Source organism: Myripristis murdjan, chromosome 13 (assembly GCF_902150065.1).
Source record: "Myripristis murdjan chromosome 13, fMyrMur1.1, whole genome shotgun sequence".
Classification (NCBI taxonomy): Eukaryota; Metazoa; Chordata; class Actinopteri; order Holocentriformes; family Holocentridae; genus Myripristis; species Myripristis murdjan.
In genome coordinates this window covers 12,075,436-12,098,391 of record NC_043992.1, presented here as the reverse complement: position 1 = coordinate 12,098,391, position 22,956 = coordinate 12,075,436, and the positions used below count along the sequence as shown (strand labels likewise).

The 22,956-nt window shown below is 42.2% G+C and overlaps 1 protein-coding gene across 4 annotated transcripts in view; it reads left to right on the top strand.

Annotated features, from left to right (window-relative positions):
- Positions 1-8,679: 8,679 nt before the first annotated feature.
- Positions 8,680-22,956, top strand: part of phldb1b (pleckstrin homology-like domain, family B, member 1b) — an 88,062-nt gene continuing 73,785 nt past the window's right edge. For all 4 annotated transcript variants that reach the window (XM_030067556.1, XM_030067555.1, XM_030067557.1 and 1 more), the window contains exons 1-3: positions 8,680-8,775; positions 14,111-14,234; positions 15,415-15,585. In XM_030067556.1, the coding sequence (XP_029923416.1) occupies positions 8,716-8,775; positions 14,111-14,234; positions 15,415-15,585 (355 nt within the window). In that variant the 5' untranslated portion in view covers positions 8,680-8,715. The remainder of the gene's footprint in view (positions 8,776-14,110; positions 14,235-15,414; positions 15,586-22,956) is intronic.

Sequence of the window (22,956 nt, the reverse complement as noted above, 5' to 3'; positions counted from 1 at the left end):
AACAGGCAGATAAAGCGTCAGCTCTTCCACTGCCCCTCTGTCCCCCTTTTCATCATCCTGCCATCTCCCTTCTCCACCATTCTCACCACTTTCTTCTGCCTTCTCCCTTGATCCAGTATCCTTTATGTTTCTCTCTGTGTTACTGCTCTTTCTTTGTCTGTCTCTCTAGCCTCGTTCCCATGTTTCCCGGTAAATTACTGGGACAACCTTTTAGTGACTGTCACTATTCACACATGGAGCTACATTCAGGGACATTTCCGTCTTGCGCCTTTTCACACATGCGATGACAATGCTGAAACAGATGAGGCGAGGGACGGTCCAGCAGATGGCAGTAATGCAACACTTATGGACACCAAACGCCATAAAATTCAACAGAGGAAGAGGTGGACGGGTCAAGGCTGGATGCACATGTAAAAACTGTGTTGGAAGACAACGCTTATTAGTTTCAGCGACGGGGCAGGCGAGGAGATGTGTCCCGCCATTCTTGAAAAACAAACAAGACAGAAGAACTCAAGTTTTTCATGAGGCGAGACAACCATAAACAAAGATTCAAATAAGTCATCAACAGGGTCTTGTGATTGGTTTGCTCGCTCCGCATGAAATTGTCTTTAGTCATATGGATGTAACCCTTTACATGGCTTCACATCGAATGTAGGCTGCTGCTTTCATTAACAACACGGCCTTAACAGCATTTTCCCTGTGATGTTACGAGGTCTTGAGGTGGGACATTAGCGGTACAGGCTTCCCTGAATATCGATCCCTGCTCCCATTCACGCACATGACCCCATGCAGGAGGTGTCTGTCCCTCAGGGAAAGACTGCATGTGTGAAAGGGGCTTCTGTTACTCAGTCATTACTTGAGTGTAGATGCTACATCAGGGGTAGGCAGCCATGTGCCACAGTGAGCCAAGAGTCTGCAGGTTTTCATTTAAACCAAAAACTCCACCAGGTCATTAACTGGTTACCTCACCTTCAAGCAGAGAGGAGGAGCTAATCAGTGAAATCACCTGGTGGAGTTTACATGGTTTCCTATCCTGGTGCTACACGCTAAATGCTTGTGAGACCTAGAGGATGTTTAGGTGACAAGATTCACCTCTAGTGGCCGTTTTGGGGGCTGGAGTTTGGAAGTTGGTAGCCTATTCATGGTAGTTAACCTATGGCGTGGACGTCGCAGATTCCTGTGCTGTTTTTGACCAAGAACTGGCTGATCATTTATTCATTGATACATCAGATCTGTTTTAAGTTTAGACAGTGTCAGCTTGTTAGTTAACTAGCTTTTGCACCTTCTATTTCAAGTTGACAAGGTCTGACACCTAAACATGAGACATCTCTGTAAAGCTTAGGTTGCCCTCTTGAAGGCACATCAAGAATCTTCATAATTAGCATGCAGTGTGGAAGATACGGCTCCAAATCTATAATGTACTCAAACGAGAACGCAGGCGGGGGCTGAACGCTTCAAGGATGTTAACTCGGGCAATGAGCAGGGCAACGTTGCCAACTCCTGAAAGGAAAGTCGCTATAGGTTGTCCCAAAAGTTGCTGGAAGTCACTAGATGACATCATCATCTAATTTGCATACCAGGCTGATCTACATATGAGTGACATTACATGATCAACAAATGTATGATTGACTGTAATGAATGGTATACTGTATATGTGCTATTCATTTGTACTTTTGCAGCTCTGGCAGTGTGAATGACCAGGACTGTGGCCAAGTGAGATTGACCCATATAGGTGAACTGTAGATTAAACTATGTTATACACTATAGCATCATGTTGTGAACACAGATATTCTCCCAAAGATCAGAAAAGGTCACTTCTCGCTTTTGAGGAATTAAGTCACCAAGAAGGGTTGAAAATCCAATGACAAAGTTGCCAAGGTTGCAACACTGGAGCTGGGAGCTACAGCTAAAGGGGCAAAAGACAAAACAATTTATTGTGTCGCAGTAACCTCAATTTAAAAACAAATCTCTTTTATCAGAGTATTCACTTTTACTCATGGCCTTACTGCTCTGACCTACGCCCACACCGGGTCTGTGTTTTCCAGATGGCGCCAGCTGTGTTTGCTTGGTGGTTTACAACTGCGAAGCCTTTATGTTTCCTCCTTCCCCGCTATTCATTTTCTTTCTTATCACTGTTTCCAACACATCAGCATTTTTGTGCCGTGCTCATAAAAGTGTCTCTTCAGCAAGGCGTTTAGCCCGTGGCTACAGAGCGCATCTCGTCTTGGGCCAATTCATTTGTACATGATCAAACCTGCAAAGCTGGAGGGAACATCGGCTGGATCAGACAGGGCACAGATCTTTGTATCTGCAGGGCCTGAATCGGTTCCCAAACTTCAAATAGTGACAGTCTGACCTTTCAGGGTTTTAATGGCTATTGGTCTTGGGTGCCATTCAACCCTTGACCTCCCACCAAACCTGACCACGTAGCTGTTGCTATGACCCGACTGAAGAATCTCCACTTGGCACTGTAAAAACTGTTGTGTAAAAGGCAGCAAATAGTGATACGACGCAGCAAAAAAGTAAATAAGCATGGGGAAAATGAGGGGTGCACCCAAAAATTACATCATTAGAACATGGACTCAAGTCAAGTCAGTGTTACTTTATTAACAGTTATCAGCATGCCCAGTAAAGTAATATAAAGTTAAAACACATGAATGAAAAATATGGAACACCTGAGGCATATGTTTACGGTGTTCAAAATGTGCACATCATACATGTTTGAAAGTCAATGAAAAATACACAAAAATATCAAGATGTATGCTAGATACATACAGTTTTTAATAGATGAGGAAAAAATGAGAATATGAAGAAAACAAATATTCAAACTTAGCACACATGTACAGGATTTGCAAAACGTGCTCTGTTTCGTGTCCAATATGTGTGAGTTGGGGAAAAAAATTATGTCCAATTTTTTTTTTTTTTTTTATGTAAGAATAGAATGCTCCCTCATCAACAATCCTGGATATGATAGATACTTGAATGATCGATGTGAGGTGACCAATCATAGAAATTATTGAGCATTCTGATGAACCAAACATGGAAGATGTAATGTGCAGCACGGCTGGGACACGTCGTGAAGCGGCGGACAGTGGCGTCCCCCGGCTGAACCACATCCTTCTCCAAATATGAAATGACCTTTGCTTCTCTCTGTCTGCACTGTGGTAGGGGGACATTCCTGATTATCTCCGCATCCTCTCTGATGGTCCCCAGCCTGTTTAAACTGCATGTGTTTGTCCCTGAGTGAGGAGTGACTGACGGTGGATGAGAGGCTGGACAGTAGGGCCTTCCTTTGCCCCGGGGCCACTTCTCTTCCTCTCTCATCTCCTGGCCCTCTCAGTCTCTTCTGCCTTGATTTAATATTTTCCTCAGATTTCAGGCTGCTGGTGCGGCCTAGGTTACATTTAATAGAGCTACAATTTTCTTATGACAAGACATTTGTAACTCTGACCAGTTAAATTCAGAGGAAACTCAATTCACCTTCTCAGTGGGAGAGGTTTCTTTAAGACCTTCATTCATAGGAAACACATCAATGGATTTACGTAATGTGGAAATATAACTGAATAGAAAAAGAGCCAACCAAATTGGAGTCTGTACAAAAGGGCCACAGTCTTCTCTGATTGGTTAAAGTCATGGATGCAGAGGAAATTCAACGCATCTTTTCAGCCTGACAGGAACCTTTAAGACCTCGGGCTCTAGTTTCCCGGCGCAGCGCGGGGTGGCGCAGTGAGGCGAACCCCGCGCAGAGCTACCCTGCGTTCCAATACCCATACTACCATACTATTTAGTAGGGAAAAAAAGAATTAGTATGTCCCAATACATACTAAACTACATACTTTGTAAGGGCAGCTGCAGTACATACTAAAAGTAAAAAGTATAAGTATGCGATTTGGAACGCAGGGCTAGTTTCAACCGGCGAAACGGCAGAGGTGGACAGTGTCCAAGTTTCGCAGGCGGAGGTTCGCCGAGATGGGAGTGGCGGCGCAGCGGGGGGAGGTGCCGACAGATTCGGCTTGGCGCAGTGACAGTTTCGTGCCAAAAGGCTTCGCCGAGGTGCGCCAAAAGCTCGCCATCTGAAACCACGTCTACTTTCCGCGCAAGGCAGAAAGTAGTGGAAGTTTGGCTGCCTGGCGCACATCACCAAAACCTCACAATCAGCACAAACGGTGCCAATCTCCTTTGATCTGACATCAGCTGTGACGGGACAGTTGATATGGAGATATATGTATGTGCTGATTGTGATCGTAGCATTGAATAGTGTTTTTTCGGTATTTATTGCATCGTTCATGTGCCTGACATTCCGGAAGCCTGCCTGTGAGGTTTTGGTGACGTGTCCGCACTGCTCGCCGGTCTCCGCTCCGTGCCTGTCTCCTGAGCTCCGCTCCGCCTGCGGCAATAGACCTCCATGTCAGCTGTGTAAACTTTCATTACGCCTTCACGCAGCGCATTTTAAAGGCAAGGACAGGGGCTCATTTGATTGGTTACATGTGAATCGGCTGTGTCAAACCCACTCCACGCCTTCTCTCCTCCCTTGCGCCGGTAGGAGGGACGGCGGAGTACATGCGCCACCGAGAACGGCGTGCCAAACTTGGAAAATCCGCCTGGCCACACCCAGTTGGCGAAGCGCATCTGCGCTACACTCACTGCAAACATATCAAACGGGTTCAAGTCATATGGAAATATAACAGAATATAGATATTGCTGGGTTACCGAAAAACATGTGTGAAGAAAGAATGACTTTGGATTGTGTTACCATGGATACAGACAGCTACAAAAATCTTTTTTCACATCTTGAAGTGATGAAGAGGTTGTTCAAGGTTACAGTAGATGATAATCAAGCCAACAAAACAGACTAGAACACATTCACTTTTACCTGATAATCTCTTTTGGCATACATCGCCCAGGTTAGTGGATTATGTAGCAGTGTGATGTTTTGTGAAAATAAATTTGTCACTTTGCCAGCTACCTGTTGCATCCGCACTGCATCTTGCCTCTCTCTCTCTCTCTCTCTCTGTCTTTGTCTCTGTCTCATCCTTTTATCTTTTTATCTATCATTTCAATGCTTCCATCCTCCATCCACTTGGCAGGCCGTCCTCTTTCCCTCCCTGGTTCTACATTTTTGCATTCCAGCTAAATGGCGATCCTCCCTCCCTCCCTCTCATAACCCCATAGAAAAAAAAAAGATTCTCTCATGTGTGAGGAGAGATCCATGCCCGCTCACCAGAAAACAATGCCAGCCTTTCTGCCTCGGCCGAGGGAGGGACGGAGAGAGGAAGAAAGAGAGAAAGATAGAGAGTTCTGTGTTTGTGTGCGCAATGAGAGTCTATTGGGGCTGAGGGGGAGAAAAGCCGGCTGCTGATGTCCCCCCACAGTCTGGGAGGAACGCTCTTTGATGTGGTGGGAACAGACCGACACCCATGCTGTCAGTAATATGGGAATTGCTGTTTAAGATCCTCAAGCATTTCTTAGAGGCAGGGCTGCTCTGGAGGCCAAAATAATGTTATTTGTCTAACTGACAAACCTGCATGGCAAACAGGGGACTCTAATTCATATATTTACAAAATGTAAAAGGCATTGACTTAATTTTTTCATTCACAGCCATGACATTTGTGATTTTCAGAGGTTGTCAAAGTGTGGAAACCGGCAGCATGGTTGACAAAGTGACACCTCACCGTTTAAGCCACTTTATTAGCCCAGCCAGGTGCCACAGTTATTGCTGATTTGTCATATTTCATTTTTTTTTTCATGTAGTTTGGGCTGTGGCTAATATCAACATCAGCTGTGGCCTAAGTTCTTCGAAGGCTGCATTTCCACTCTATATATGTCACACTCACTCAATGAGGCTGTCCCAAGTTATGCAGCTTTCCTTTAGTGGAATCTGAGAGACACAAGTGGATCCTTTTCCGTCCTCCGAATCCCATAATTTAGCGCAGTTGTCATTTTTGAAAACCATATATTGTTTATAATGCTATTCATTTTAATTTAGAATAAATGCAAAAAAAATGCAATAATAATAGTAATAGTTCATCTTTCCATTAGCTACCTAACTCGCAAACCTAAGAGTTAAAAAGTAAAAAAAAAAAAAAAAAAGTTTTGTTCAGTCATGTACCCCCTTTGAAATATTTTTTTCAGTCAAATACTCTGATACTGATACTGAGGAGATTTTGTCGGCTCTGTTTTTGCTTCCTTTTCACTTCGTCCTCCTTTTTAATTAACATTTAAAAAAAAATCTCACATACCCGCTGCAGTACTCCAACACAGCAAAAGGGGGTACATGCACCACTGTTTGAGAAGCATTGCTTTAGACCTAGCTACAGCGTTACCAGATGGGAATTATTAAAGTATCATACCGGAGCCTGAAAATGAGCATATTTTTAAGAAAATTACCAAAGGAAGAGACACCATAAGCATAAATGTGTCATTTAAGGGGCGGAGAAGACATTTCATTTGCAGCAATAACGACAAATGATTGGCTGGATACTGAAGAGAGATGTTTTGGGGTGTCTAAACACAGGATCAAGTCAAAAACTGACTCCACATGAGCAGCCAGGACATAAAATTACTTTGGGCATTACTTCTGTGAAATGGTGAAATTATGGTACATTAGGCCACTTTTTGCCACAGACGTACATTTTACAGAAGACAAAATTACCTACAAATATGATAATCAGTGAACATCTGACATGCTGGCAAGCTAGATCTAACCATCTAAATTGTGTTAACACTGGCGTAATAATTAGTATAACAACAAGTAATGCACAGACCAGATAAAACAAAACAAGAAGCTGACAGTGTAATCTAAGTGCTAAGTGTGTAATGTTTCATGAGTGGGAGTGTTATGTGTTGGTGTGGTGTTTTCTTAGTGTTTCTGACCCACATAACGGAGCCAAACAGCTACAGCCTCCCAGTTGCTGACTGATGGTGTACCTGTTGTATTTGTATTGCTCCCAATTACAGAGCTCTGCCTTCCTGCTTCAACTTGTTCACTTTATTTCTGACCTTTGCTTGTCAAATGTTTTCACTCATCAAACTCTCTTCCTCCCTTCCTCTTTCCCCTTTTCTTCTTCTCTCATTTGCTCATCCCTTACACACACACACACACACACACACACACACACACACACTCACACACACACCCATTCACCACATCTCTCTCTCTCTCTCTCTGTTATGTGGGACTTTGGTGCTGCCAGTCAGGAATGTAGGTCTTAGTTTAGTGGAGCAAGCAGCAACAGGTCCACCTTCTAAATGAGAGTTTGTTGAGGATACTGCACCAGTGGCTGCAGACAAAGGAGGGAGAGCGAGACTAAGAGACAACCCGAGGCCCATAGAAAGACGTTTCATTGAAGAAATCACATTTTGAATTTACACGACAGTCTCGGAGCTGCCCCTGTTCAGTCAGCCTCAGGCCAGCAGGACTGACCCTGTGAGCCGAGGACAGCGCTTTGCAATGGAGGCTGTGCATTTGCTGGACAACTGGAGACAGGTAAAATATCACTGAGAGAGAGAGAGAGAGAGAGGACAAAGGGCAGATTAGCATCCAAAAGTTGGAATAAAGTTTCTCTCATAATTCACGAGAAAGATTGCAGCATGAAACTTAAGAAAGCAAAAACAGCCTCCTGAACTTCTCCCTCTCCTGGCTCAGAAGAGGCTTTTTTATTGCATAAAAGAGTGTTTTGCAGATGGATATATTGTTTTTTTTTTTTTTTTTTTTACTGTTTCGTGATTTACTGTTTGAGGGTTGCCTAAGGCTGGTTTGTGCTGAATATCAATTCAGAGGGTTTGTCACAAGAGCAAAGATGATGATATTGCAAGAGTGTTTTGTTATCCTCAGGGCAGACTGCATCAGAACCATATTTTTCCAGAACGTTTTAGGCATGCAAATGACTCCGAAATACGCTAAGATTTCACCGTGATTGCTGTAATTATGTGTTCTCGAACCTTTCCTGGTGGTTTTCTGTTGCCTCGTGACCACAAGCCTCTCACATCTCAGATAATGGCTGCATAAGTGTTTTCTCACATCGACCCACCCTCATATCTTGTCATGTAACATGTGTACTAATATAGACATGGAATATTATTTATAGGGATTTGCTCAGTGCTGACTTGATGGAAAGACCTCAAAATCACTGCATAAGAGGAGAGGAATTTGTGGGATTTGGGTACTATGTGTGTGTGTGTGTGTGTGTGTGCGTGTGTGCGTGCGTGTGTTTTTGTAGAGATAGAGAGACAGGAGGGCAGCCAAACAAGGTGGCCAATTTCCAGTGGATGTGTCAACTACCAAGGGGGTTTTAAATGTGTGTGTGTGTGTGTGTGTGTGTGTGTGTGTGTGTGTGTGTGTGTGTGTGATTGCCCCTTGTAGTCTGAGTGGGACTATCCCAGGAGTATTTCTAAAGCCTGTCTACCATCTGTTATATTTGTGTGTGTGCGCTAACAGTGTGAATCACACCTTGACTCATCTGTGTCTGGGCACACCGGGGAGGTGGAATCCCAGTAAATACAGTTCATCTTTCCTTCACTAACCTTTCACTTACTCATTCTTAAATGAGGAGGAACTGGACAACCAGCATCACCTCACCCTCTTGCAGAAATGAAGTCATCAGTGATTCCTGATCACATCTCCTTGTAAGCCGTTGTTTTGATGTGTGACGTGTGTTAATTTTCCTCCCTCAGGATCTTCATGTGCCACAAGGAGTGACTGACAACTCCGTGGATATGGACAGCCTGAACAGAAACATGCCTGAGTGCGGACGGCAGACCCACCAGGTGTTGCAGGTGAGTGTGTGTGTGTGGGGCGTGTAGGGGATCGGGGAGGAGGGAGGGGTGAGACAGAGACAAAGAGAGTGGGAGCTGGAGAGACAGGAAGAAAACAGAGGAATAAGAGCAAAGGAATGAGATAGAGGGAGAGCCAGAGGACCCACACCAGGACTCCTTTGTTCTAAACTTGGCAACCTTGGTAGGAAAACATAGTTGTGTGTCATCGACGTGTCAGGTCTGCTGTGTGTTTCCAGAGCGGATCCCTCCACACAGAGCTCCCCTCTCTGCTCATAACTGTGTCCACTGCCGGTCACTGTCACGGCCCTGTGGCCGTGTGGCTGCTGGCTCTAAACTGTTAGACTGACAAGGTGTGTTCAAGACCGATGGCTGCACCAGTATCTGCCACTGAAACCCATACTGATCTCTAGTTCTACACCTGGTAACACTACTACTGCTACAACTGCTATTACTATTGTTACTACTGTTTCTACTACTCCTAACACTACTCCTACTACTCCTACTACTACTATTTCTATTGTTACTACTGTCGCTACTACCACTACCACTAATACTATTGCTACTACTATCACTATTAATAGTATTTCTTCTTCTACTGCTACAACTACTACTGCTATTGCTACTACTAACGCTAATACTATTGCTTCTACTATTACTATTGCCTCGTCTTCTACTGCTAGTACTACCACTGCTATTGGTACTACTGTTGCTATTACTACCATTTCTTCTTCTTCTACTACTACTACTTCTACTGCTTCTATTGTACCTACTACTTCTACAACTAATTCTATTACTACTACCATTACTATTACTACTATTTCTTCTTCTACTAGCCTGCTACTAATGTTGTTACTACTGTTGCTATTAAAACTAACACTAATATTATTGCTCCTACTATTACCGTTAGTACGGTTTTTTTTTTTTTTTTTTTTTTTTTTTTTTTTTTTTTGCTAATGATACTACTACTGCTATTAGTACCAGTACTGCTACTATACTGCTATTGTGCCCAGATCAGATTTGATCCAATTTTCCCTCAGGAATCAATAAAGCATTTCTGATTCTGATTCTGATTCTGATCAGGTCTGGAATACGGCATTTACATGCGGAAACTGAACTTTATTTTAGTATTGATGAAATGGATAGGTTTTGCCATTTATGGGGGTTAAATCACATTGAAAATGAGATGCATTTTGTGGTAACGATCTGAGGAAGTGTTTGTTTAATAAGAAGAACAGGGAGGACCTTGATCATTTTTCAGTGAAAGACTTTGAAATAATTGTAAGAGTCTTTCAGAAGGAACATATTTGTATAAAGCATGCTGCTGAAAATATACGATGTTTAAAAAGTTATGATCATATTTTAGGTTGTTTTATTAAGCTAAGTGACCTGTTAGTCCACACGTAATGTTGTTGTAAGTGTGTGTCATGTAATCCCATTCATTCATTCATTCATTCAATTATTCACTATTGCTACTAGTAGTATTGCTATTGCTGCTACTTCAACTACTACTACTACTGCCACTAGCCTACTATTATTACTGGTACTCCTACTGTTGCTACTACTATCACTACTAATAACCTCCAGCAACACTTGCACTATAACTTTATTGATAGACAAACTCGCTGCAGTTTGTGGCCATTGCCAGAGTCGGGATCATAATAATTCTTGGCTAGCCGTACTCTGGTGTAACGCTTGTAATTAGCTCATAAAAGTGTGTGTCTATTCTGCTCTTTTAACTGCTGGAGCTCAGAGACCCAACAGAAATTAGGGCCGACCTGCCACTGAAGGGAGCAGCAGCAGTTCAGGCCAGGCGATGCAGCTGTGATGGGTTATGACAGCATATGCCAGAGTGCTGTAAAGCAGGCATCCACGCACGGACTCAGTAATTACACAGACCTGGAGATTGGATGTCTCATTTCCCACCTGCTGTGTCTGACAATCCCATCAGGCACGATGAAGGGGCTGAGGGGAGGGGTGTGCATGTGTGTGCTAGTTTATCTTTTGAGTGTTTGTAAGAGAGAGGGAGAGAAATGAGCTGAAACAAGATGCGATGAAACTTTAATTATCCCTGCGGGGGAGCTGGGATGTTGCAGCTATGGTAGTAATGACATACAGCAAGGAAAACTGGAATATAAATACAAGAATCTGGCAAATTAGAGGCATTTAAACCTAATGCAACTGACAGATTCAACACGAGAGCGCTTAAAGTGGAAATATATGCATGAAAAATATGCACAGTGTGAAAGTCTATTAAAAATTCAAAACATGCAGCATGCAATGAGTGAAAAAAGGTATACGCAATATATACTGCTTCATATCAGACGAACATGAGCATATGAAGGAACCAAATACATGTGTCTACTGTACATAGTGTGCAAAATGTGGATCATATTTGCATAATCTGTAGAAGGCCATACATCTCTAGGTATGCAGATGTGTTGTTAAACCAGATTCACCTAATTTTATGTATTCAATTTACAGATGAAGATACCATATTTGCAGCACATTTCAGTTTAGATATGTATCGCTTGCCGTTCATCTCATCAAAGAAAGGGGGGATGGAGGGAGAAAGAGGAAGAGGGGTGCAGGTTGTTGCTGTCAGCACCACATGGGAGCAGTAGACTACAGTACATGAAGCTCTGAATCCTGCAGCGCTGCTCTCACTGGAGCCCCCCGTCTCCCCCCGTCCTCCACCCAGTCCGTCCCAGTGACTCCCCAGTGCCTTCCAGCCGGCCTCCGTCTTGCCAATCCTCTTAGGCTCGACCCCACTCCACCGATGGCACTACTACAATCAGATAATCCTATTAGGACAGACACGGCTGGCTAACCAGTGGAGAGACTACTGACTCAATGATCTCGTGCAACGTCAGGATGTGCAAATAGTAAATCTGATGTATCAGGCTCAAAAGTGGGATCAGACAATAGGAGTGTTAAAAAATCATCTCTGTGCCACTGTTTGTGTTAGTGCTAATCGGTGCTGATTTTAATTCTTGGAGATCATTTTGCGGCACACAACTCTCTGACTGATTTTTCTAATAAACTTGTAGCCAAAGGTGACAATTCACTTAAACCAAAGCTACAGCAAAGTGCCTCAATTTAAAGCAAGATTTGAACTTTGGTAGTGTGTTGGGTTGTATAGTTACCTGGGCGTTATGTGACTCCACATGGAGGAAATCTGTATTTCTCTCTCTCCATTCACTTCCATAATGTGGCAAAATAGCTCCCAAAATAACACTTTGAGCAGACAAATGAACACGAACAAAGTGGATTATGAAATAAAAAGCAATAAGTCACAGTACCCATTTTTCTTATGTGATTACAATTATTTGTGCTGGATCTACGTCCAATTCAAATAGGAATAAACAAGAAAATAGTGGTTTTGACGTGCAACAGAACTGAATGGAGAGACAAAAATACAGTATTGTGGATTAGCAGCCCAGGAGAGCACAGAGCAATGAATGAGGATGTTTCGCCACCATGTACCCACAAAATAATGCCCAACCCAATATGCTGTTCACTTTTGCTTTAATATCATTTGCAATCAAACAAATGAACCAGCTTTAATTTGTGTGACAAAATAGATCAGATATTTTGTGATCAGGAGTTGAGGTGAAAATACAGATGCAGCTAGAAGGAGCTTGTCGCACCTTAAGGCTTCAGAGCTCAGCACTGGGGTGGAAACCTATTAGCGAGAAGGGACGGCTGAAGAGTGGAATCTCCTTTATGTTCGACCACCATTGTGTTAAGAAGCGCTCATCACAAGTTGGCTCGTTGAACGCCCGCCAGGAGCTTCATGTTTCTTAATTGCAGGCTGCTGTTGCTATGACGACGCTCCCCACTCCCCCCACCACCGCCTCCCGCTGAGCCAGGAGGCTGAGCTAGAGGAGGGGGTGGGTGGGATTAAACACACACACGCACACACACACACACACACACACGCACACGCACACACACACACACACACACACACACACCTCCCTCAAGGCAATATGTAAACAGCCAGGGCCGCCAAGCTATGGAAATGGCATCCAATAGTGAAGACATTCATTGAGGCTCCCCCTCTCATCCCCACGCTGCAGGATGAGCCACTGTATGGGCCCACTGCATTAATGGAGCTGCACAAACACTGTTTGTGTCGGAAGGAAGGGTGGAGAACGTGCGCGCTCTCCTCTGTGTCTCATTCTTGTCTCCATTGATTAAATTAACGGTGGAAATAAGGTGCCTAGCTGTGTCCGTTCCTCAGTCAGTTCATTCCAGAGCCATCACAGGGTTACAGATTGTTGATCGCTGCATGAGGATTGTACATCCTCATTCTTCTATTGCCTATTTGTCTTTTTCGTGTCACGCAGACTCAATTAGTTCAGCTAATAGATTGCAGATGATTGCTAATTAAATCCAATTCAAGGCATGCCATTTATAGTCCAATCACAGTCATGCATGTGCTGCCAGTGGATGGTGTCCTTGTGACCTCACTTTATGTTTGGAGGTTCAGATGCTCTGTCAGATTGCATGTGTTGCATGTATTTCATAGATTGCATCCGTGTCTAATATGACACTCAGCTGGAATTTATATTTTTGACTCCATTTTTTTTTACTCCAGATTTGACAGCATTCTTTTTTCTTTGTTATCTTGTTATTATTGCAATAAAAAAAAAAAAAAAAAACATTTTCCAGCTTTTCTCAAAAATTGCAAAGGCAGTTTGTAGAGTTTCGGGTATTGTTTGCTGTAAAATTGCAATAACTCATAAAAAATCTTTTTTTAGTACTACTTTGTCCTTGATAGAGATTAAAGAAGCAACTAATCCCATTAAGAAAGAGTATATCCCTTCTTATATATTCAAGAAGGGATTATGAGGTGTAATCCCTTCTTGATATAATAAACATATTGCCTAGTATGAGAACTTTTTTTTTTTTTTTTTAAGTTTTCACACTTAAAAATATTCAACTTGACATCAGTATAGCAAATACCACATAAAGCCAGTCTGTCTGAATATGTGCCATGAACATAAAACCGTATTTCATTTAAGAAGTGCACATTAGGAGATGGGATTTGTCATCTCAGGATTCATTTAAACGATGTTAGTGCAGGTTAAATGAAAAACACATCTTTCACCCACACTGAATAATTCTCCTCCACTGTAAACCTTCATCGCCCATTAGTTTGTTGCAGCAAAAATGTTTTGCTTCTTTTACGTATTACAAGGCTTTTTTGCACTGATAGTTGCAATAAAAAAAGAATAAAACAATGCATATTCCTGTAGGGAGTGAATAATTCTACAGCAGTAACTTAAGTGCTTATGGAGATTTTATTCATGAATTTTGACCGTTTTTGCAGAGCACACCGCTGGACCTGATTGAGACAGGAAAGGGGCTGAAGTTCCAGGCGGAGCGCCCCCATCTGGTCAGCCTGGGCAGTGGACGTCTGAGCACAGCCATCACCTTGCTTCCTCTGCCTGAGGGTGAGATTACAGCACCAATATACAAGATTACATTTAGAAAATAATGTAGAGGCCCTAACATGTACTACCTGCTGCTATTAGGTGTTAAAGAGATTTCACAATGTTCTTACATTATTAGATGCTGTTATGTTATGGCACCATGGAGAAAAATGCTATTATCTTATAGGCTCAAGATTTCATTACATTCCTTGCTTTTTGTTACATTGTTGGCATTTTATTAAGTTATAGGCCTCTATATCCATCACACAAACACACACATACACATGTAGCTGTATGTAGGTATGTAAGTACATGCAGACAGATGTAGAAGATGCTACACACAGACGCACACACACACCACTGGTGACCCGACCCTGTTATCACCTTTATATCAACCTGATCTGTCCCCTTGTCAGGTTTTCTCATGTATCTCTCCTTCATGTCTTGTTGGGTTACCCAGTTTGACCTCTGTATGCGTGTGTGTCAGTCTGTCTGTCTATCTGTCTGTGAGCCTGCTGGACAGTACCTGCAGGTCTGCCAGCCTTCCTGTCTGTGTCTGAGCCTCCACAAGCTGGAATGTAGGGAGATTCCTCTATCAGGGGTTATGTCCAGGCTAGCCGGGGGAGAGAGAAAATGTGTGTCTATGTGTGTGTGTTGTGTGTGTGTGTGTGTGTGTGTGTGTGTGTGTGTGTGCGCTGTGTGCTGTGTGTTTGCCACGGACTGTCTGTTACACTTGTCTGTGACATTCCACATTCCACCCTCGTCTCAAAGCTCAACGCAGATCAAGAATGACTGGTCCAGTGTGTGCGTGTGTGTGTGTGTGCGCGCACACGTGCGTATGTTTCTGTTCGGCTGTCTTCCTTATCACTCCGAACCGGCTTTGAAATCAACACTTCATCATGCTGTTTATTTTTGGATGTCAGTATTTTATGCCAGTATTCAGTAGTTAAAACTCTCCACTGAAACCCAGCTGCTGTTACTACACAACCACTACTAATAATCACATTCATGCATACTTGCTTGAATCAAATTAAACCCAGAATAAATTCTTAGGACATCCCACAGACATCCAGCGTAGCCCTGATCACCATACTGAATGGACCACACCTCAGATCTAATAAAAAGTCAATGTTGGCTCGATATGTTGGGATATGTCGTACAGGTCTAACCGTTTGTGTTTGTGTGTCCCTCTGGCCTTCAGGCCGGACGACCCTGGGTCACGGTCCCATGGACATCAACATCCAGGGCCCTGGGGTGGCGGCCCAGCACTGCTACATAGAGAACAGGCAGGGGGTTATCACCCTGCACCCCTGTGGGAACCTCTGCGCTGTCGACGGGCTCCAGGTCACCAAGCCCGTCCGTCTGTCGCAAGGTAGGGCTCACCTCAAACAGCTGCTCTAAATACACACACCATCCTCTTTACTAAACATGGATGACTTCTCTTTTTGCACTGAATTGCAGTTGGCATTAGTTTTTTGGTAACAAATATAGAAGCATAGAGAAATTTTAAAAGTCACACACACGCATCTGAAAATCAAGCGCCATTGCAATATCATTAAAACATCATAAATTTGCATTTGTCTCACAAAATATTCAGCAGTGTGCTTTACTTGTTTATGATATCATGCTGTGATTATCTAAAAATGTACTAATTAGGTTCCTTATGAGCACCAGTGGAATTATTAACTATTTTTTATTTGCATATTACATATTTTTTAAATAATTGTGTGCATTACAAGGGCATTAAAAATACTGAAATGCCTCAAAGAGACTCTTGAGATGAGAGATCACTTTTTCTCTTGTGTATTTTGTGGTGTGTAAGTGCCATGTCCAAAACATGGAAAAAAGAGAAAGAAACAAAGAATGCAACAATCGAAAGTGCTTTCATTCTGTATAATCGGTATGTGAAATATTTCCAGTGAAAGCCAGCAGCTTGAGTCACTGACATTAAAGGAAGCCAATAATGATCATATTAATATCTGTAGCGCCTTATATGGACCAAACAATCCCATTTCTGTTTTTGTTTCTCCGGCGTGCAACACACATAACAGAAACTGACAATCTTTCTATTCACATCAGCTGCAAAATCACCTGCCCACCAAGGTACATGATCCATTACTGTAAGCCAGAGATCGATCCATCAGGTCTCTGCCTGCTCAGTGGAGGGGCAGCATAAGAGCCAGCAGGTCTGTTCGATTAAATGCACGCGCTGTGCTTTTTTAATACCCATCGACTGACCATCAGCCTGTGTGGTTCCTGTGTTAATGAGATAACAGAGCGAGCTTTACACAAATATATGAGAACACGGAGGCAAAGCCGAATTGATTTTCCATCTCACACAGCTTGGCTGGATATTAGATTCCAGGCTGTGGAGAATTTTAGTGAAATTATCCCCTGGGATCAGCATTTTAGCGCTAAAGGATGCCTACACTGAAAACAAAGCCTCTGGAAAAACCAGAGAACCTGAGGGCGAAGGAGCACTAGGCAAGAGGAAACCACAATGTAGGCAGCCATCAGATAGTTGGTGAAGGATTGTCCTGGAATTCCTGGAATATCATGGAATTTTGAGACACGGCAAGTCAGGGAATTTGATCAACAGTCTGGAGAAAACAGGGAAAATCAAGGAATTTTACAAATGGGCAGCTTTGCAGGAATCTGGCAGTGTATATTTTTCAGTTGTTGGAAGAAAGAGATTCTGCACCACCTATGACCGTTTTAACATTCAATACTGGACTGAATATATATTGCATCTATAATTCAGTTTTTCCTTGCCAAAAAGGACATTACAGATATTCACAAGGACATTCTTCCTTGGACAAATGACTGGAAATGGAGTTTGTCATTTCATATATCAACAGTTCAGTTGTAGATATCTACAAATTAACTCAGACTAGTCGTGATTCCAGTTCAAGATATCTTTAATCCTCCTCTGTTCAAGATATCCACTCTGTCTTTTGAGATATCTTAAACTAAGTTTTAACTAGTCTGAAAGATGTTACTGGGAATCACCACTAGTCATAATTCAACTGTAGGTATATATTGCAGATGTATCTGCAATCCACATTACGGATATCTGTAACTGAATTGTAGATACCTGACATTGAAAATCCAATACAAATTAATGGCAAAAGTGACATCATTTGTCCTTGGAGGAATGTCATTGTGGATACCTGAAATTTTCTTTTTGACTTATTAAAATCTCTCTAACTGCTGTTTTGACCAGTCAGAATGATGTTATAGATATCAGGATTGGACATTATGACTAGTCACGATGTAATTATGACTAGTCAAAATGACATGATATCTGTAAATTTCCATATAATCAAACCTATCTATTAAATGTTAAAATGGGTTGTTGCGATAACTGCCTCATTTAATGAGGACAGGACGGCTCCTCTCTGTTGCGGTCCCTCTCTAATTTAGGCTGATAAGATGGGTGGACTTTTAGATAAATATCTTGTCTAGCAGCTCAAGCTAATCAGGAAGGAAGAAAATATTTAGGTTGTGGAAGTGCTGGGATTTCATCATTTGAAAATCCTCAGAGGCACAGCGGTAGTGTGTGAGAGCGGGTCCACAGTGACGCTACTCATCCTTAGTCACGGTGCACACAGGATGTGAACTGTATAGCCTGTATAGCTATGTCTCATTCTTAGGGGTGTGTTTACTGTCATAAATCAGTAACTGGACTGATTATGCAATACAAAACTGCATGGACCAATATCCTTTCTTTCAAAACTGTCTATGCACACTCAGTGGGCAGTGCACTGTGTGTTGTCTGTCAGTGTGTCCCTCTGTCTTCTGGTATTCCAACCTGGGTAACCTGAGTGGGGACACGGGGCTATTTATACTGCCCCTCTGCCCCAGACAGATCCTACTTTAGCCCCAGGGAGGGTTTAAGGCTGAAGAATGACTGGGAGGTAAATCAGAGTTCATGGTCAGGATACTCGAAGAGCAGTAATTGACAGCGGGAAGAACTTAGATAGGTATGAGGAAGTTTGCCAGTACTCAGTTTAGGTAGTTTATAGCTTGGAAAAGCAGAGCGTAAATCTTCTGCAACTCAATTTTCATTCCTTTTTTTATTTGGGAATCAGAGTTTACAGGCTGATGCAAAGCTTTATGGTCTAATTTCACAGCTGGAAGTCGAGGATTGGTGCAGGTTGCATGAATACTGGCTCCTTTCAAGACAAACAACCATGTTCCAGTCTGAAAAAGTCTCTATTATTTGCTGCTGTTGGCCACATGGCAATCACTGACAAGAGTTAATATGTTGCACAACTTTTTATTTATCACTCCATTAAATTATAAGGGTAATAAATTGCTTTAGTTGAGTATCTGCTACAAATCCGGCCCATTATTTTGCTTAAGCATTGCGCAAAATGATTGGTTGTTAGGCAGACTATGACTCAGGATGGTTTTTAATGACTCTGGTGTGTGTCACAGATAGTCTACTACTGTTTGTCCTGACTGAGTTTGTTATTTGGGAAATGACTACCTCCCGTCTTGTGATGGCTGTTGGCTTATCAGTTTGCATAAAAACCAAGCTGCAACAAGTTTGCATTATTAAATAATGAAAATGTGCTCAACAAGCGTTTAGTGATAATCCTCTTGGATTTACAATATAAATCAGAAGAGCCAATAGACGGAAATCCTGACGATGAAAGGGCATGTAAAGACTAAGCCAGTTTGCTCAAAGCTGGATGAGCTGATGTTTTAAAGGGATAAAGGTTGGTCTTCTTGATTTATAAGAGGGAAAACATGAACAGTGCTTAAACCACACTATCAACATTACTCAAGGGAAAAAAGAAAGGGATATTAATTTTAGACATTTACTTCAAAATGATAAATCGTTAAATGTAGGTCAACAAAACATGTTGCACAGATCCTTAAGTGTAGTCGCACAGGGACCTCAGGGGTTTTGTTTAGTTTAACTTTCACTATTATCTCAATGTAGTTTGCACGAGAGATTGTATAAGAGGATCTGAAAAAGCTTGCAAACTCATATTAGAGGGAGTAATGCTTTGGGCCCTCACCCAATGAGTAGTTTTCATTTTCACATGGCCTCCAAATACATTTCTGATGAATTTTAAGGCTTTACCTTTGCTCTTTAATAAAATAATAGAATGAATAAGACAAAAGAATAGAAACACTTCTCAATATAATCTAGTCCAGTACAAGACCTCTGCAAACTACGTTCTCCACAATGTCAACAAAAACTGAAGATTATAAACTTTGTTAAAAGGTAGAATTTATGGCAGAGCTGTAGCACTGGACTGTATTAGATTGTACAGGTGCAGCTGATAAAGTGGACAATGAGTGTATAATTAAACAGTATGAAATGGCCACTGATAATAAAGAAGGAATCACTGGTGATACACAATCATTCAGTATCACCTCAATTCAAATCAGTTCATATCCATGTGTATGGGCATGTAGGGTGAAATATAGGTGTGCCTTCATTTCCTCCTATAGAATTTGAAGGTTCCTCCCCCTCTGATAGCAGTAGGTAATCTGCTGGTATCTCTTTTCTCCATTAAGTGTCTTTATCCCCCACCCTGCGTCTGTCTCTCATCGCATAGCTCTGACTCAGGATCCCCACCTTCTTTTCCTCCTCCTCCTCTCCGGTTTCTCTCTCTCTTTCTCCCTCTCTCTCCCTGGTGTCTTGACAGCTCACCAACCAGCCCTGACGCTCCCTCTGTCTCTGCGGGGAGCGCGATGAGTTTGAGCCGGGTTGTTATTTCCTATAACAGCGCCGGCAGGGACATAGTTGCCACAGTGAGTGAATAGGGGGAGGAGAGGACAATGGACAGAGACTATAGCCGCTGACTGTAAACTCCCGCACCGATTTGAATGAACCGGGATATACCAAGGCACCAGCGGATGAGCCGGGGCTGCTGGTAACGAGTTGGGACGCAGAGCAGACAGCTGCCTTTGTGAACACTCAGATATGTGCAGAATATATTAGAGCCTATGGGCTTTTAGTATTATCATAACAAAAGCGCGTGGGGGACAAAACCGTATAAACGCGCCTGTTGTTCCACAATAATTCGCTGTATAGGAAAAAAAAAAATAACACGTGGCTTCGTTTAAAGGAGCATACAGCGATGGTAACAACGGGAGGAGAGAGGAGTCTCATTCATTGGAGTTAAAGTAAGTCGCTCTCTTTTGTTTACCACCCTGTTTAGCTGTTTAAATGGTTTTACTGGTTTTTAGTCGGTGGTGCTGGTGATAGTTGCTTCCAGCACTTGCGGGACTTGTCTATTGTTAGTAAAGTTACAGCAGAGAGTGGAGCACAGTTTGGCTAGTTGAATCCAGAAGACTGTTTCTTGCACTTTTTTACTGCGGACATCCCATATTTCCAGAAGACACTGCTCCTACGTATTGGGTTCTTTGCTGTTTTCTGTTTCTTTAACTTTCTTTAACTTCTTTTCCTTAACTTTTTTTCCAGTCTGTGAACCCTCGAGCCCCGTTTTCCTTCATTTGGAGAGAGTTGCGCCAGACTCCATTTAAAAATTTGTAAATTCAAATTACCTTGCTTGTTGGTTGACGTAAATATTCGGTAAACATAACTAAAGACTACACCCAGGAATCACTGTGGTACATATTTCCATTCGGCATACCTTTAAAGCACATAACAGCTCTTCTTTCAAGTGAAATACAACTTTTAGCAGGCTATCGCTTTGCCTGTATCCCCGACTACACCGGGGTGGGCGGTGGCAAACAGCATCAACCTACTACAAAAGTTGAGATTTTATTGAACTGAATCCTGTTTTGAAGATATCTAGCATGCCGAATTTACCAGAAAACCCTACCGAGTTTTGGAAGGTCTCAAGTCTTATTCTGTATACTCAAATTTGGCCAAAAGCGACGCAAAATAAACTGCCTGATTTTTGAATGGAACCTTGCGATGTGTGTCTTCCATTTAAACACCTGCTCTCACGTTGCTTTCTCCAGCCGCACAGTCCCAAATGAACCGAGTGCCCAAGTCCCAACTTCCTCGTGCCTCCATGTGAGGTCAATTTATAGACTACAAACATATACAAGTCTGCCAGATCTGCAGATACCCCCCAGGCTGGCATAGCTACAGTGCGTCTGTCTACTGTTACACTGCTATTCCTGGTGGCCAATGTGACCCTAGGCATGGTTGGTAACTGGAATAGAATACTTTAGCTGTCATGCTTTCTGCTTATTCAGAAGCACTTGGGTCTAAAAGCCTCTGTTATTTATTTATTTATTTATTTAGACATACTGAAAACCCATTCATTTGCACTGATACCTGGAATTCATTCATGGTGTTTTAAATATTCTGTGTTTTAGTTTCAGTAATGGGTTAAAGGTAGAGGTTTAGGGCAGGAAATCTGATCTCTCATACCTGGATCCTGATGCATAATAGCCTACACAATATGGTATTTCTCTGAAGTCGAGTGACATAATCATAGGGCATTGAGTGCAAAGCTCGAGTTACCTGTACTTTTCCTCTTACAAAGGCCAGCTACGTGTAAAGATACATGCACTGGCAGATACAAGAGTCAATTTAATGCTGTAAGATATCAGAATTAGAGTAACTTTTTTTGTCAGGTGCAATAAATGGACAGGAATTTGTATTTGAGACAATAGCTCAAATGGTGACATTGGGACGGCAGGATGTCACATTTAGTACAAAGGGGTCAGTGCAGGACATTCAATAATAGACAATGAATGGTGCATATCACTTGACATATATAGAAAAAGTGGCCTGTCTCTAAGTGAACTCACTCAGTGTGGTATGCAGTATTCTGCAGAGCGATGGAACAGTTCACCATGACATATTAGTGCTGAGTAGGATGGAAATTCATGGATTAAGCTGAGAGCTGTTAGCAGCAACCATATACACCATGTACAAAATTATAGGGAAATGTACTGTGTTTGATTAATTTTCCTTATTAAATCGATGCTAATTTCAAAGGAGTAAATGTGAAGAGAAGCAAATGAGTGAGAAAAAGCTTGGAGACAATTGAGCTGTGGTTTGAGTGTGTTATGGGAGCTTCAGTTCAATATTAGGAAGATGTTTCTAATATTTTGTATACACAGTGTGGGCGGGATCGACCATTATTTATTTTCTGGGGACGATAATGATTATTAGTAATCTGTGATGCCCACAATAGAACTTAAAGCTGATATACATTTGTTGTAAATTTGTAAATGGCAGTAACAATTTACAGTATTAAACATGCCAACAGGAACCTTGCTGTGAATTAAAAAAGGTTTAAAAAATAAAAATGTATTTTAAATTATTAAAATTATATATTTCACGAGCATTTAAATCCAGTAAAATGGGAATGAAAAATTGTGATTCTGCTGTACTTAGGGCAAATATTACTTGGCCATTACTTACTGTCTTTCAGACTGAGAGGCAGCATCCGAATGGTTTTCATGTCGGCCGTCATGGAAATCAAAATTCTGGTATTGATGATTATCAGCCCCAGTAATTGTCCGGGACCGATATTGGCCGATCCTTGCATTGTAGGTTGTAAAGTGAAAGTTGCCCAGAAATTTGAAGCAGTGCAAACAGGCTTATTATTCCACAAGTGTGGTCTTTTTTGGTATACCACCACCATCTGAGCTCCTCACACTTACATTGTAACATCTGTCATCTGTGACACATTGCATTGACCCCATTGTATGGAAAGGATGTGGGGAGTGAGAGAAAAAAGCCCCTCTGCAAACAGTCATTAGACTGCTGTGGAGGTGATGTGGGATCCCAGCG